The sequence below is a fragment of the Rissa tridactyla genome, chromosome 7 (genome assembly GCF_028500815.1).
Source record: "Rissa tridactyla isolate bRisTri1 chromosome 7, bRisTri1.patW.cur.20221130, whole genome shotgun sequence".
In the NCBI taxonomy this organism is placed as follows: Eukaryota; Metazoa; Chordata; class Aves; order Charadriiformes; family Laridae; genus Rissa; species Rissa tridactyla.
In genome coordinates, this window is record NC_071472.1 from 27,798,781 (window position 1) to 27,816,074 (window position 17,294).

Below are 17,294 nucleotides of genomic sequence, written 5' to 3' on the forward strand. Positions count from 1 at the left end.
CAGATCATTGATAAAGATATTAAAGAAAACCATCCCCAGTACTGAGCCCTGGGTCACCACTTGTGACCAGCCGCCAACTGGATCCGCCTGAGCAACAGCATGGAAACACGAAACTGTATGTCAGCCCTCAGGTGGCTTTGGACATGTGCCCTTCTACACAGCCTTGGCATCTACCCAGAGCTACTGCCCCCAGCAGACATCTCCAAGGTAAGAGTGGTGGTGGTGTGACCCAGGAAGGCCTCAGGACATTTTACACATCAGTCAGAAACTGGTCCCTGAGAAGACTTATGGAGCAAGGGAAATGATAGGAGGTGAGGAGACCTCCTAAGCTGCTGCTCAGAGGGCTCTCCACTGTGGAGAAGCAGGAGGGTGCTGCCTTCTGTGGGGAGATCCCTCTCTCCCAGGCCACCGCCGCTGTGACATGAAGGATGTGTTCACCTTCACTGGGCTGCAGTTTCAGGGATAATTACCACATCCCTTCACCAATTCACTGGCTCATACTTAGAATTTAAAGTAAAGTTTTCCTAAATTTTGCGTGATGTGCTGGGGTGTCCTTTTGCGGAAAGCACATTAGACCAGTTTAGTTCTTTACTGTTGCAATTATCTCCTGCATTCCCTGTGGTGCTTCCTAGTCATGTTCAATGCACAGCAAAAATTATTTTAACTCATTTTTTCTGTATTACATGGAATTTTAAAAAATCCTTGTTTATTCTGCTTGGCAGGTTTCCTGCTCTCTGCTCTCTAAAGAGCAACCTCTGTCCTTGTTAAGAGTCATCACTGAAATGAATACAGCCGCTGTTGGTGCTCGCTGCTCAAGTGCTGCTGAATAAAACAGTGCCTAAGTGCTTCCCATTTGCAGAACTGAACCTCCCAGGACCCAGGGTTTTAATGCTTTAACTGCTCTTTAATATTGAAAGAGACGCACAGTTAATATTGATGGTAACAAACAGCTACCCTGTGTAATGAAATGTGGCTCCCGTCTGTTGGTGACCTTCTACACCAACAACCTGTCCCAGATGGGCACTCCCAGGCTGAAAGGTTTGAACCCACGAGTGATAACTTTGTAATGCTGTCCTGCCCTGACACGGCAGGGGACAAAGAGTGCCCAGAGGGCCTGAAAAAAGACCAAATCAATGCCTGTACCTAGCTGTTTAAGGATATTTAAAATTTACTGTAAAGGGTTGTGTATGCATTAGCTGTACTACACTTGGCCTAAACTTGAAAGAGGTAACAGGAGAGTCCAGAACAAAGACAGCTTGATTTGTCTTTTGTTTTGCTTGATTTTAGTTCCAGTAACATGGTTAAATTTTTTTTAAAGACTTGAGCTGTACTGAAAAATCATTTCTGCTCATCTTGTATGCACTTTCTCCAACTTACAAAAGCCCATGTCTTGGCATGACCCTGTTTGAAATTTTTCCTCTCTTTGCTCTTCACTTCATTAGAACATCCATCTGGTACGCCATTTTTTTTTCTGTCTTTTAAAGCTACGTTTTAAATTCCAAATTTAACATAAGGTGTACAGAAACTTTTTTCAGCTGACACTGGCAAATGGCAGAACATATTTTTCACCACTTTCTGATGTATGCTTACTTTCTAAAGAGTAAGATTTTTTTTCACTAGTTAGAAGGACTTGGGATGCTATTAAACTATCTCCCAACTTTTGCATAGCTAAAGGTATAACGATAACCAAACACTACTTGTGATGTAAAATTTTTGTTATTTAAATACTGCTCTAAAAGATGGGACAAAATTTAAATCATCGTTAATTTCAGCTAAACATCATAGAAGGCCTGTGAGAAGAAGGGATGATATGAAAATATCCATAGCTTTAAATAGGAAAAGAACTTAAATTTTTAAACAACTCATAAGGACTGCAGATAAAGGTTTAATAGCCTCTCTGCCTGTGTACTTAAAATATGCTTAATAGTCTTCATATATGACTGCAAAAGCCACATCTGTGCTCTGTTAAAAGGAGCCTCAAAAGACATTTAGGTCCCAAATTTCCTTGCCAGTATGACTGGATTCTTCCAACAAGTGTGCTTGAGACAGAGTCCATTATTCACATAAGGAGTCAGAAATGCTCCCCAAAAATAACACAGGGGAAGATCTAAGGCCTTATTTTAAAATTTAAACTGACTAGGAGTTCGATTTACAAGTCAACTGGGTAACTTCCAGGAGAAAGAGTTTTAGACTCGCTCCGAAACACAGACAAAGTCTCTATCTCCTTTCCTGTTCTCAAATCTTCTGTGCGCTCTATAAGAGCACTAACTCTTACAGATTGGATCATATATTTTACAAACTGTTATAATTATAAACTCACTTTCATCACATGACTCGGCAATGTAATAAATAAATATTCTAATGTCATGAATGAAATTGTGGAACTTTTGAATCAGTCATATAACATTCACCTAAACTTTGCTTAAACTAAGGATTTGTCAAATTCTCTGATGCTGTGAACTTCCAAGAAGTTTGTTCAGCCACTGCCGAACTTCATAAATCAAATTACTGTGAGATGTTACATAGTTATTGTTTAGTATTAAAAGAAGTGATTGTTATACAGTCCTCAATACATAATATTAATTCCAGACCTTATATCTTAGTATGCTATTGAATTAAGCAAGACTGTTTACACAAGCAGTTTTTCAAAGTCAGACTCAATGACAGTAATAATTACCTGGATCATGGAAAAGCCCCAGCCTATTACATGATTTTATTTTTTAATATTTTTTCTCTTTAGAAAAATAAATGTGTTAATTGAAATCTTACACTATCTGTGAAAATGACACTGCAAGTCAGTTAACAAGTATTTCCTAAACCAAGCAGTCTGTGTACGGGCACAGGGGACTGCCCACGTGAAGCCCATTACAGGACATGACAGGATTTAAATGTAGTGTTGATCGCCGCACAGAAGTCCCATTAATGTCAGTAGTAGCTGACGATACCAGCAGGCAACCCAATTTGTAGTTGATGGTAGAATTCTAACTGATATTTGATCAGGGTCTGAGAAAATAAAGACGGTTCGATGATAATAAAACACATTTCCCAAGTCTGTAAACTAGCTAACCAATGATACAGAAGTATCTTTACCTCTTTTTAAACAAGTTTGTTAATTTAAAAAACAAGCAAAAAACCTTTAAATTAATCTAGAGGTGTTCATCTGACCTAATATAATAAAAGGCCTTTTCTTAGCAAATGGGTAGCATCAATGTAAACACTCTCTTCGATGGACAAAATGGTGCTGTGCTGTCACCCTTTTTTTTTCCCCAATTCCATCTGTCAGCCTGACAAAGTTTCCTGGTGCTGTTGTTTCTTACCTGACGGTTGATTAAATGCTTCCATCATCAGTGGCAATGCTGACAAAAATCATATCATCACATTTATTAATTTTTAAAATGCTCTATTGTGAGCACTACAATGATCTGAAATGGAACAGCTGTCACTTCTTTACGCACAGGTACTTGGGCTTCCATAGGCCTCTTTATACTATTAAATTAGAAAGGTCTCCTTTTAATGACGCACAATGGATATATACATGTCAGGTAAGAGAAAATAAACTTTACTAACTCAGAAACATTTTATTATCAAGCAAAACTTTAATTAAAGTTGCAAGGTCTAAAGTTTCTTTTGCACTAATCAGAAGTAACTCCACTGAAAGTAGGGAAGTTGCAATTGGTGTAATTACAGGATGAACTTGGCTTAGAACTCTCCCTGCAACTAATGCACTTACGGCTTAAATATAGAATGAATTTTATTATTTATAATATTTTAATCGATTTTGAATGGGAGCCAGACAAAAGTATCATATAAATAGTACCGGGAGTGGCAACTGGATGGATTGTTTTTCACTTTTCCCTGTGAATTAAACAGACAATAAACTGTTCAAAGTAGCTGGACTTTTTCATAGGCAAGTGGGCACAAAGTGAACAAACACTGAAGAAAAAATAATCCAGCCCTCTAGGAATAGAGAACATTCTGCCCTTCCAGTGGTGTTCTCCCCTCCAAGAAAAGGTGGCTGGAGGTATTCAGAGTTAAAAGGAGAAATTGAGCTCCTTCCCAGTCAAACTCAGATATCCTTAATCTGTTTAGCCACTTCAGACTATTGAGAACATCTTCTGCTTGACCCCCAGCAACAAATATTTTGTGAAGAGTACAGTTTTAGAAGTGAAAGTAATAAAAAAAATCAGATGGTAAGAGAAAGTGTATAATGGAGAAAAGGAAAAACAAAGGAAGAAAGAAAGCTTAAGATTTTTTCAAAGGTGATCAAACACTCAATCATTTTAGTCTGAATAATACAGCATTTTTACTATTGCCTTTGAACTTTGGGGGCTGGGAACCTCTGTCAGCCTGGATTTGTGATCAGTATTTTTCACTGTTTGACAAATAAATAAATATTCAGCCCAAAATACAGTTACCCTGGCTCTTCTGTATTTCAAGCAAAAATAACTCAACCTTATTTTTCAAGTTCCTTCCTTGCATGGTTTGCTATAAAGCATAATCAGTTTTTTAATGTTTATTATTTTTGTTATTACTGTAGAGCAAAATTAGATATTGGGCAATGGTTATTACTGAAATTCTTAAAGACATACATCTCCCACCTTTCTATAGCTTTCCAAGATCCTGATGTAAAAAAATCTGTCGCTCTGTGGTTGTTAATTTTCTCAAGAACCTCAAATTGATGATAGTGTCTCACGCTAATAAACACTAGAAATAGCCCCTAGGACTGAGAAGGGGTAAATTTCAAGCCGGTAAACTGAACGCACTGTTTAGCATTAACACACAGAAGCGAAGGTACACTGTCCCTGCTGAAGTCAAAGGGAATTTTTGCCTTGAAGTCAGGACTACATTTTCGCAATTCACACTGAAGCCTCTATAAAAGTAAAAGGTGGGGAAAGTCCTTGCAGGAGAATAACGGGACCGGTTATATCCCTCCTAGGAATAGGACTGAAAACGTGTGCCTTGTGGGCTGAGTGGGCACATGCAGAGGTGAAACTGTATGCTCTTTTGAAAGCAACGAGATTATTTCAGCAGCGGGGCAGGCAGGGAACAATTAAGTGAGACAGAGATTTAAGAATATTATCGCTGGGGCTGTGGCGAGCATTTTTTTTAAACTTTTCTTCAGCCGATTCCAAAATACGTTTTGAAAACGCACGCTCTACCGATTTTATGGCCACTTCAGCCACCCAGGAGAGACTTTCCCTCCCGGCTTCACTCCGGAGTCCCTCCGGACTCCCCTCCCGCCTCGCCAACAGTTGCCCCGAGAGCAGCCGCGGCCGCTACGCGCAACCCTCGACAGTGCCGGCGCCGCCGCCTCGACAGGGACACCCCGGGGGAGGCAGGGAGGCGGACGGGACACCCCGGGGGGAGGCAGGGCTGGGGAGCGGCGGGGCTTCCCGGCAGGCGGGGTCCGTGGGGGAGCCGGGGGCAGCGGAGTGCCGGGAGCCCGCCCGGCTCCTACCTGGTAGGCGTCGGGGATGTTGACCGTCTCTCCGTGCTCCGCCACGTAGCCGATGATGCCCTTGCCCCAGGGCACCTGCACCTCGTTGCTGTTCTCGGTGGAGCCGCAGGGCAGCAGCGGGGTGCCGGCGTGCACGTCGAAGAACTTGGAGACCAGGCTCTTCTTGCCGGCGGCGGCCCCCTCCACGAGGAAGAGGGAGCCCCGGTCGGCGTCCACCATGAGGCAGACAAAGATGAGGATCTTGTAGCTGAGGCTGGTGAGGTCCAGGTCGTTGGAGATGTCCTTGACCAGCTCCAGGAAGAACTGGCGCTCGTTGTGCTCCTTGAGGTAGCGCTTGTAGTCCAGGGCGGTGGGGGGGTACTGGGGCAGGCTGACGCGGGACTCCAGCAGGGCGCTGAGGATGTGGGCCGTGGTGGGGGGCAAGGAGCTGGCCTTCCGCAGCAGCGCCCGCCGCCGCACGCTGCTCAGCGGCTCCTGCGCCCGGGCGTGCACATGCTCGTCGTAGGTGAGGTTGACATGGATGGCCTTGGAGCGAGCGAAGCTCTTCCGCAGCTCCTTTTGCGATGCTCGCCGCTGCAGCCCCCCGCCGCCGGGGCCGGGACCGGGACCGCCGGGGCCGCCCGCGCTGCCCCAGCCGCCGCCGGGGCCGCCGCTGCTCCGCCGCTCCTCCGACGGGCCGGCGGGGGCAGCGGCGGGCGCTTTAGGGAGCGAGTTCTTCCTCTTCAGCCACTTCTCCACCAGCTCCGGGTGCCTCTCGAGGAAACTTTCCACCGCCGCCACGTCGAGCCCGGCGTCGGCGGCCGCCATGGTGCCGGCGGCGGGGGACGGCTCAGGCCATGCCCCGCCGCCGCCACGTGCTGCCGCCGCCCCGACGGCCGCCCCGCGGCGCGGGGGGGGGCTGCCGGCAGTCCCGCAGAGGGTCTGCTTCTGCCCCTCGCCCGCGCCCCTCCTTGGGGGCGCGCCTTCTCCTCGTCCCCTGCGACCTGCTTTTCCTGCCCCGCACTCTTTATTATTAGTAGTAGTATTATTAGTATTATTCTAGGTATTTTTCTGTCCCCCCTCCCCCCGCTCTCAGCCCTTCTCTGGTTCTGGCCCCGGTCCCCCGGCTCTGGGCCGGCTCCCGCGGTGAGCCGGGCAGGCGCTGCCGCCGCGCCTCCGGAGGTGCTCCGGGTGCGCTCGGGCAAACCCCTCCTGCCAAGTGCTGTCAGTGCTGGCGGCGGCTGCTGCGTAACCCAGCCGGCGGACCACTGAGGAGGGAGGGGAGGGCGGGGGGAGGACGCGTGAGCCGAGCGGGGGGGGGCAGGCGGGGAGGAGGGAGGGCTGGCGAGCCCCGCTGCGGGGGGAGGCACCGCCGCCCGCCGCCGCAGCCCCTGCCGGGGTGAGGGCGGGCGTGCGGGGTGAGGCGCGCACGGTCCCCTCCGCGGGAAGACCCCGGGCGATGGGGAGCTCAGCGCTGGCCGGCGCCTCATTCGGGAACATCGCGGGGAGCGTGCGGGGGGGAGAGGGAGGGTCCTTTTGTCTGTGATGCGTGTGCAAGAGAAGGGGCAAACCCGGCCGCGGCTCCCCGCCGCGGGCTGCGGGAGGGGCGGGGAGAGGTAACGCCAGCGCTCCCCTCAAAGAGGTTCAATTTACGGCGTTATTTGCACTGCTTCAGTACTTCAGGAGACAGGCGGAAAAACGGAGCCCTTTCAGAGGGACCAAGTGAATTCCGTTTCTGGCATCCCCGAGTTGAGGCGCCTGCCGCCTCTCCCGTGGGGGGACCTGGCTCTGCTCGCCGCGCACCGTCAGTGCGGCGTTTCACGGGCAGAGAGCGGGTTCCCGCCCTCCCCCCGCAACCCGCCCAGGCCTTTCTGCCCGAAAGCCGCTTATCCCTCGGGACCGGGCTCCCGCAGGGCGCCGCGGGCAGCTGGGCGGGAGCGGGCTCGCCAGGGCGCTGCTGGGTGTCCGCTCCTGCGGCACCGGCTGCCAGACGGACACCGACCGCGTCCACCGAGGCAGCCGGGACGGGGTTATTTTTATGCGCACGTGGAGCACGTTTCATTGCTAAATCGATGCCTTACGCATAAGCGATTGAAAAAACGGAGTCATGGATCTTAACACGTGAAAAACGTCTTTCATGCGCTCAGAAAGACTGAATGAAGGCGGCTTCCGAAATTCATGAATGGGAGTTTGGGTGGCCGGGAAAACACACGGGCAAATCTTCAACCAAACGAGATTCCGACCTCCCGGGGACGCTGTCCCTGCAGCATCCCCTCCCGGCGCGGGGGTCCGGGCAGAGCCTGCAAGGAGAGGGAGCGATTTCGGGACGCGTGCCGGCGGGTCCCAGCCGGGGGGTGGGTTGGGGATCGCTGTGTGTATGCCCGAAGGGCTGCCGCGTCTCCCGCAGCGGTCGCGAGTGACGAAGGCTCCGTGCAGGTGCTGTGGCTCCCGCAGCCCGGAGCCTGCCGAGGAAGCGACAGACAAAGGATTTCGCCGCCCGGTCTCGATGCTTGCGCCGTTGCAGGCTGAGCAGCAGCTCCCTCGCTGCCGCCGGCCCCGGGCCGCCGTGGCGGAAGGGCTCCGTGCCTGTACCCCTGCCCCCCCGGCGGGGTTTCATTCTGCTTTCCCGGCTCCCCCCGGCTGCGCAGGGCGGCTGCCGCAGGAGGACAGCTCTCCATTGAGAAACCGCGCCGCCGACGGCACCCCCTCGGCGATGGGGCGGGCGGGGGGGGGGGGGCGCGCAGGCGCACGGACAACGAGGGGCGGGGGATGCAGCCCCCGCCGTTTGGGGGACAGAGGGGGGAGCCCGCCCGGCCCCGGGCTGCTGTGCCCGTTGTCAGCGGCGGGGAGGGAGCAGCCACCGGCGGCCGTACCGTGCCGCTGACACGCCGGGGAGCGCCCGGCTGCAGCAGCCGCGGCGAGGGGCCTGCGGGGGGAGCGGCGTTCTAGGCCGGGGGTCGGAAAGCGGGGACGTCGGAGGACACCCTCCCCGAGCTGCTCGCACCTCTAAAGATGCCGAGAGCGCCTTCCACGCAGGTACCTTGGATATGAAATGGCAGGTATATCTCGGTGGGGGAAGGGCGACTGAAATACTGATTTCTTCAGCGTTTCTCTGAGCGCGCTGCCCACATGCTGCCAGGGCTGTGAAGTAAAGGGGTTTCACGCAGGGCAGAAGGCACAACCCCTCAGCCCACGCCAGCGGCTGCCACATCCTCGGTGGAGGCCCCTGCTCTCGGGAGGACACAGCCGAGGTTCCACCCTTGCACCCCATGACATCCACGCTGTCGACGCACATCTGTACCCGCCGCTGCCTGTGCTGCCACCGAACCCTCCTCAGCTGCCGGTACTTGCGTCACCATCACCCTCTAAGGGCGCCCGCTTGCCCGCAGTCACTAATTGCTGCCTGGCCTTTACAGTGGCATTTGCTGTTTTGCAGCACTGGCACAAACACTCTGCGTACACTGAGAAGTCACATAAGCTGCTGAAGGCCTGGCAGGCACATACTCGGGCTCTCAAGCAAGAGCCCTGGGCTCTCAATCTGCATACAATTGAAATAATTGTATCTAAATAATTTTTACCATCTCACTTTAGTAAGGTTTGGTCTGAGAACTCACACTACTGTTTACAACAAAATGGTTACTGTGTAGCAGTTCTGTATGTAAACACTTAAAGCAATTTGACATTTCAATAAGCTTGGGTATAAATGAGGTCTTCCCGTTTCTCCAGTCTTGTGGCATCTTTAGTTTATTTGCCGGGGGGTTTATGCATGGGCTTTGATTACAGCAAAAATCTGTATATTGACAATCTCTCAAATAGCAGCATCAAGACTGCAGAAAGTAAAAACACAGTTGTCACCATTGCATAAAATACACAGTGAACAATTTACTGTAATGCCTTAATTTTAAAGAGCTTTGCAGCCCCAAATCTGTGTATAAACTATAATCCTGTTTTTTAGAGATAAAATATGACAAAGATAATCCAGGTGGTTTGTCTGTTCTGTAACTTGAGAAGCCTTTTGACATGCTGTCGTGGTAAAACCTGCCTCAGAAACATCAGTGTGCACATCAGTGGATGTTAGGAGAAAGCTTGTGTCTGTCTGTGTTCTGGCACACATCAAACTATAACTGTCTGCAGGGTGAGTAAACCAAGCGCACCGTACTCTGGGCTGCAGCTTCGTGTGTGGGCCTGAGATAAGGTTAGTTGCAGCCTTTTGTGGGAGGACCAAAAAGGCAAATGGATTCTGTCAGCTCCACAGGACCGTGGTGCCTTCGTAATTCTACAGGTATGGTGCAGTGAGGTATGGGCCGCTTCTATCTGATTCATCTTAGGTGTGAGGCAGCTTTTATCAGCTTGGATGCGCAGTGCCAGCTCAGAGAGCAAGGCAGGCTTTAGCCAGTCTCTCCTGGTCCCCTCAGTACAAACATACAGAGATGCCCTAAAAGGGCATAAAACTTGCATTTCTCAGGCATAGTGTGTTTCTCTCTTCAGAAAGGCAGTGGCATAGCACTCGTCAAAATGCAATTGACAAAAGCACTCGAGAAAATTTTTGTCATTCAGGCAGGTGCTTTAATTGTCTAAACAGTCAAGAGAAGAGGTCCTGACTATTAAACTGAAAGGGGGAAGTATCTTACAGCTACAGCACAAAAGCAAAAAAAAGCAGGTACTCATCCAGTTGTGTCACAGAACTTTTCACCCGACTCTCACTTATTCCATTCTTTAAAAACAGCAGTTCAGCTTTATGGAGCACGGTAAGACAATCAGTTAAAGAACAATACCGATAAAATGAGTACCTAGCAATAGGCGCTATAGCAAATTAGTTTTGTACTAATGCTCCCCTTCTGTCATGACATAAGGAAACCTTGCTTGAGTGAAGTATGTTTTAATCCATTACATCTGTGTAAACAGAGAATTAAATTGTAAATCACAATTCAAGAAGTCTTCGAGATTCTTGAGGAGGTTTTAGGAGGACTTTAATCACCTTCATCAATCCTCTACTGTTGGTGGAAATACCTACTACTATCATTTGCTTGAGCTAGTTAGCCCTCATTCATTCTACACGTTAGAGGATAAGGATACCTTAATATATTAGCCTCAAATGGAGAAAAAAATCCACAGTTTTGAAAAATGACCAGTAGATGATTATGCTTTTTTAATACACAAAGGAACACTAACAATACAATGACTAGGGTTATATTTTTAAGCCAAAAAGGTCATGGGTATTCAGGTATCTCCTTAAGATTCTTTTAGGTCAATCAACGTCACTACTGAAAGGTTACTTGTCCCCTGAAAATATCTGATATTCTTGATATTCCGCTTCCATCATCCTTATATAGTGTTCTTTTAATGAATATTTTGTTATTTACTGCGTATTGTGATTTCCTTCACAGGTGACAATGCCGAGGATTTTTTTTCCAAAAGAAAAAACTTCATTTAGTTGTCAGTCCTAATACTTACAGACACTTTCTTATTTACATAGCCACAACTGAATAATAGTTTCAGTGTGTGTTTGAATAACTAGTTGCAGAATTGGGCCCTCCTTATAGGAAGGAACAGTATTTCTATAGTACACTCCACAAAGGTCTATGAAATATATAACACAATATAAAAAATGCTCACCTCCCAATGTTGTTTATTAGGACATAGCATTGTAAAACATATGTTTGTTTGATTTTGCTAAGGTCAGTCCCTAATGAATAATTAACATCAAAATACTAAAACTTAACACAGGAGCTAGTCAAAATTCGAAACATTTTTTCACTGACATTACAGCTGCTGCAGCAATGTTTCATGAAGTTGCTTTTTTCAAGTATGCAATAAGATCAGCTCTTTCATTCTTCTTTTTAATTCCAGCAAAAATCATTTTTGTACCAGGAATGTATTTCTTAGGGTTTTCCAAATACTCCATCAGTGTGTTCTCATTCCAGACAACTCCTGAAAAACACAAAACATAGTAAAATACAAGACTAGCCCAACATCATATATTTATGAAAATATCAACACTCTCAAATCAAAGGTGTGATGCTCCTGAACATAATGTACCTAGAATCCAAGAGGAATGTGAGCATAAATGATACATAATATAAAATGCACAAGGTATACATTGTCTTTGTGTCACTTTAATCAAATATAAATCCTTTTTGCATCATGGAGAAATGCAGTTCTTTGCACCGTTTCACATCCAACTACTTACTATGTTTAAACTAAGTATCTCTGTAATTCCAGTATCCGGAAGATCCAACTTTTTTGTTGAAAATTAGCATCTACAGATTGACATGAAATTCATCAAGACTGTGCTCCACTGACGGGCATTAGAAAAAGAGTTGTCAACGGCCAGCCCCTGGAATCTCTTGAAAGAAGTTGAAAAAACATTAGTGTTTACTTCCATCCCTTCTAAAACCTGTCTCTGTCAACGGAAGCCTACTGTTGTACTGAAGGCTACTGAAATACGTATAATGACATGTTCAAGCTTCTCTTCTGTCCTCCAGAGTTGACTCTTCCCATCATCAAAAGTGGGTTTAGATACCACTTTGTTGGCTTTCTTTTAAAAACTTGTACTAACATCTGTATGATTTGTTCACTAAATTTTTAATGAGAAAAAATAGTATATGCTGACGATGTTTCGTATGAAATAAGTCCCACTATAGAGTGAATGTCACAAAACATTTCCTAGAAATCACAGAAAAATAAAAAGTTAGCCAATTCTAAAGCACTTTAGTAACTGGAAAAAAAAACAAAACAAAAAAAACCCCCAAAACAAAACAGGACTCTATTTGTAATTAATAGCTTGAGCCAAACAATATAATTTATGTTCCAATAATATAAATAAAAACAATGAAACCCACACAGAATTACTTTCCATTTTTAGATGTACCACTGCTTTTCAAGACTGTCTGTATGAAAAACACAAGTCATAGCTTAGTAGTAGGTGACAGTATTTAGTCAAGTGTTCTGAGCAAAACAACTGCAGCACACCACGATGCCAGTAGAGGGTAGTGACCAGCAAACAAAATCTAGAAGCACTCTTAAGAAATAGAAATGAAAATCTGCCCATTCATACTATAAAGTTCTGGGAAAGCCATGTACCTTTGGACCTCGTGTGCCGAATATTGGTAAAATTTCTTTATTTAGGGAAAAAAGGGACTGAGGGATTTTTGTTTCTGAAACTATAGTTCAGATTCATCAGCAGTAACGCAAAGTAGACCGTTGTGAGAATAACTCCTTATGAGTAAGGCTTTCTATTGTAACTCTAAAGAAAAAGTGTTTTTTTCATACATGTCCCCTCCAACACTGCACCTCATCCATGTCACCTTAGTTTTACCTTTGTTCTTGTTTGCATCAGAGTAAGAAAATCCTGCAGCTTGTCCTGTTCTGCGGCCAAATAAACCCCAAAGATTTGGTCCTGTCTTGTGCTTTCCACCTTTCTCAACTGTATGGCACTGAGAACATTTCTGAATAAAGATCTTCTTGCCTTTTTCAACATCAGCCATTTTGATCTATGCAAAAAAACTAAAAAAAAAAAAAGGAAGTTTGAACAATATTACAGAAAAGTTCACTGTTGTTGGTCACATTTATCATCTCCTACATTTTTATAAAAAATTTCTGTCTTGCACGGTAATAAAAAAATTAGTGTGTCTCAAAGTAATGAAAATTTGACCTAGACTTAATTATAAAGGTAAATTTGTGTAAGACTCACTTAAAATGCACAATTTCTCAACATGATCTGGTTGCTGATGGTCATGAATTAAATTTTTTTAAGTTACCCCAATTTACAATTAGGAAAAAGCACCACAGGGAGGTTTTGTTGCTGCATCTCTGAGAGGTGCAGAATTAGAGAATTTGTTATTCTTATCTTTGGAGGTTAAGATAGCTTTAAGTTCCTTGATTGCTCTTCTAGAGCTACTTTGATGGCGAGGGTAAAAGGTCAACATACTTTTGTCTAGAAGGCCGATCTAAACCATAGCAGCACCTCAGGATTTCCCCGAATTCCCTAGAATGTTTCCAGACCTGTAGAATTCCACTCCTCCTCCAGTGGCTGTCAGGACACTGACATGATAAGCAGGACTTCCCGTGGCAACGGCCTGGACAGAAGGGGAAGGTGCCTGCGAGGCTGCCCTCCGGCCCGTGGCTGCTGGGGAACGAAGGAGAGTTGATCACCTTTCGGCCCTGTGAGACCACGACAGACCCGGCTGCCCCGCCGCTGGCCGGCGACCCCTTCAGGGCACTGGCCGGCAACCCCTTCAGGGCACCGGCTGCCACCCGCCGCCGGTCCGCGCTCGGCCCGTCAAAGAGAAGGTGTCATTGACGCGACGACCAATGGCGGAGAGGACAAGGCGGCACATTCTCTCCTAATTGGTCCGTCGCGGGCCCATGGGGCGGGATTAAGCGTCGCGGCCTTTTTTCTTGGGGAGGCGGCGGGGATCGCACGCTCTGCCAACGGCCCCAACGGCCCCAACGGCCCCAACGGCCCCAATGGCCCCAACGGCCGGGGGGGACACAGACAACACTGTCATGGAGCCCCAGGCAGCACCACCCTCCCTCCGCAGGCACCTTACCCATGCCGAAATGCCTGTGTTTCAACCTGAGTGGCGTTGGCAGCCCCTCCATGGCTCCACTCTGCAGTGCAGGGATAAAATGGTGTCGGGAGTTGTGAAAAATAGAACACACTGTTTGGTCTGGAAGGGATGTCGCCTTCCAGCCCTAAAACAGAACTCCTGGTGTGTTGAGTCGTAACCTTGCTTTTTGCTAAAGATTTCCCGCTGGTGGGCAAGGAAGGAGCTTACTGGATTTTTGCAAGTGTTCCTTTACATGGAGTCAAACGCAACCACTATATCTTCCTACAGGAAGGATGGGGAGGGACTCTTTATCGGGTAGTGTAGTGATAGGACACGGGGTAACAGCATCAAACTGAAAGAGGGGAGATTTAGATTGGATATCAGGAAGAAATTCTTTATGGTAAGGGTGGTGAGGCACTGGAACAGGTTGCCCAGGGAAGCTGTGGCTGCCCCATCCCTGGAAGTGTTCAAGGCCAGGCTGGATGGAGCTTTGAGCAGCCTGGTCTAGTGGGAGGTGTCCCTGCCCAGGGCAGGGGGGTTGGAACTGGTTGATCTTTAAGGTCCCTTCCAACCCAAACCATTCTGTGATTCTGTGATTCTGTGAGATATGTTCCTCTAAAAATACTTATTGACCTTGTACATTACACTCACAAAACAGGACACCATTTATCCCCCACAGAACTGCCACTTCTGAGGCCACTGCCAGGGCTGCACGGTGCTCGCAACACTGGAAACACTGCCTCTTCCAAATCTCCAGATTGCCAGATCTTGCCTCCATGAAACTCTGCTGATACGAACCTGACAACTACATCTTCCCGTGTGAAAGAGAGGGGGGATTCCTGCATATTTAATTTTCTTGTGGAAAATAATAGAAAGAATGTGTGCAGCCCGATCCCCTGATGTCTTCGTTTAACCCCATTTTGCACCAGGAGGTGTTGGTCTGTCATGGTCCCAATAAGAATGGCACTTAGCCTTTGTGAAGGATCACCTACAATGCTATTTGTTTGCAATGCTAACAAGAGAATAGCATAGAGGGTCTCCCGTCCCTTTAGATGGTGTGAGGTCCACGTGGTGTAGCATTGAGGGGGCCTCCAGACCACGTGCAGTAAACCTCCGCCGTGGTAGAGATTCTCCCCTTTTGGTATTTCAAGCTTTGGTAGGATTTTCTTATGAGGTGTCGTGGTTTGGGCTGGGCTGGACACTAAAATGAATGACAGATGCTCACTTTTACCTCTCTCCCCTTTGGAGAAGAGAGAGCGTCTCCCTTCAGAGAAGAGGAGAGAAAAGAGAGAGAGAGACTTATGAGTTGAAAAGAAACTAAACTACTTTAATGAAATATTAGTAATAAAATGGTAGTAAGAAAATAATGAAATATATACATCGAGCTCCCAGGATGAGGATCACATCACCAGCCGGCACTGGGAAAGTCCCAGATGGGACTCAGCGATGGAGAGGAGCTGAACTCGGGATCTGGATTCAGGAACACACGGATCAGGATCAAAGGCAGATGAACAGACAGAGTCCTCCTTGGACACGGGCCATTGAAGAAAGAGGGCTGACTCAGCTTTTATACTGAGCATGATGCCGATGGCATGGAATGCCCCGTTGGTCAGTTTTGGTCACCTGTCCTGTCTGCTCCTCCCTACAGGTGCGACCGACCCCTCTACGCTCTTCTGCTTCCAACCCTCCAACAGGGCACACAACAAAGTGAGCTGACCTTGGTTGTTACAGCAATAAATATAAGGAGGAGCCTCTCTGCACACCATCCCTTGGTATTCACTACCAACATCAGACCTTATCTGCTAGAAGTGGACACTGCCTGAAAAATACGCCGTTGATTGCAGAGAGTTGAATTAGTTAGAAGAGGCTTAGCTGAAAAGCAAAATTACTGAAAAGAAAATTGGTTCTGTTTTACCTCAAACCAGGACACAAGGAAACAACTCTATCATTTTTACAGTCAAAAGAGAAACAGTGCTCTCATGAGACCATTTTGCTGCACCGTTAGATACACGCAAGGCCAGGCAGGAGGTGTGATCGCTGGTACCGAGCGGGAGCTGCCCGCAGGCTCCTCTGTAAGGATGAGCTGGCTGAATTTATCCCTTGGCTGAGGGATGTACGGAGCAAGGCAGGGCCTGGCCCCAGCCTGCGCCCGCCCGGGGGAACCGTGCTGTGGGATCCCCGCGCCCATCCAGGGGATCTGCACTGTGCATTCCTGACTCCTCGGTGTGCAGTGGTCAGGGTCACGACAACCCTAGGGCACCAACAGCTCCCATATTCAGCTGAGGAATTCTTTATTTTTGAATCCAACTATTAAAGATGTGATGAACTTTATAACAACATTGCGTTCTTCGAACTTTATTAGCTGTGTGCTTATTTTCCTACAGAAAATTATTTTTCCTGGATATTTTTTGTTTGTTTGTTTGTTTCCCATGAAATATATCAAGTTCCCTGGGCCTCTGTAACCTGAGAGTTCACAGGACACATTAAGCCTCACTGTTGCCTACAGCAGCAAAGGCCTTGACAGAGGTTTCTTTGTGGAGAAACTCTATGACACTCGTACTGTTTCAAAGGAGGTGGGTCACCATGCAGAGTACTGAGTCTCTGGTTAAAGGAGGCTCTTTAAAAATAAAAATATTTCAGCAAAAGTATGTTATGGAGATACTGATAGGGTACAAAACTGGGGGGAGTGGTCGATACACCAGGGGGTCCTGCTGCCATCCAGATGGACCGGACAGGCTGGAGGATGGTCTGAAAGGAGCACCAAGAAATTCAACGAGGGGAAGTGCAAGAGTCCTGCACTTGGGGAAGAACAGCCCCATGCACCAGTACATGCTGGGGGGTGACCGGCTGAAAGCAGCTTTGCAGAAAATGATTTGGGCATCGTGGTGGACATGAAAGGGAATATGAGCCAGCAATGTGCTCTTGTGGCAAAGAGAGCTACTGGTATGCAGGGCTACATTAGCAGGAGAGTCACCTGGAGGACAAGGGAGAGGACCCTTCCCCTCTGCTCAAGACTGGTGAGGCCACACCTGGAGCACTGTGTCCTGCTCTGGGCTCCACAGTACAACAGAGACACGGACATACTGGGTGGAGTCCAGCGAAGGGCAATGAAGATGATTAAGGGACTGGAGCATCTCTCCTATGAGGAAAGGCTGAAAGCGCTGGGACTGTTTAGCCCAGAGAAGAGAAGGCTCAGGGGTGGATGTCACAAATATGTATAAATAGCTGAAGGGAGTGAATGAAGAAGATGGATCCAGACTCTCCTCAGTGGTGCCCAGCGACAGGACCAGAGGCATGGGCACAGA

General features: G+C 47.6%; 1 protein-coding gene across 1 annotated transcript in view; it reads right to left on the reverse strand.

Annotated features, from left to right (window-relative positions):
- The window catches only part of PDE11A (phosphodiesterase 11A), a 144,581-nt gene extending 131,664 nt beyond the window's left edge, over positions 1 to 12,917 (reverse strand). The window contains exon 1 of the mRNA XM_054209726.1: positions 12,756 to 12,917. Within this exon, the coding sequence (XP_054065701.1) occupies positions 12,756 to 12,917 (162 nt within the window). The remainder of the gene's footprint in view (positions 1 to 12,755) is intronic.
- Positions 12,918 to 17,294: the final 4,377 nt, after the last annotated feature.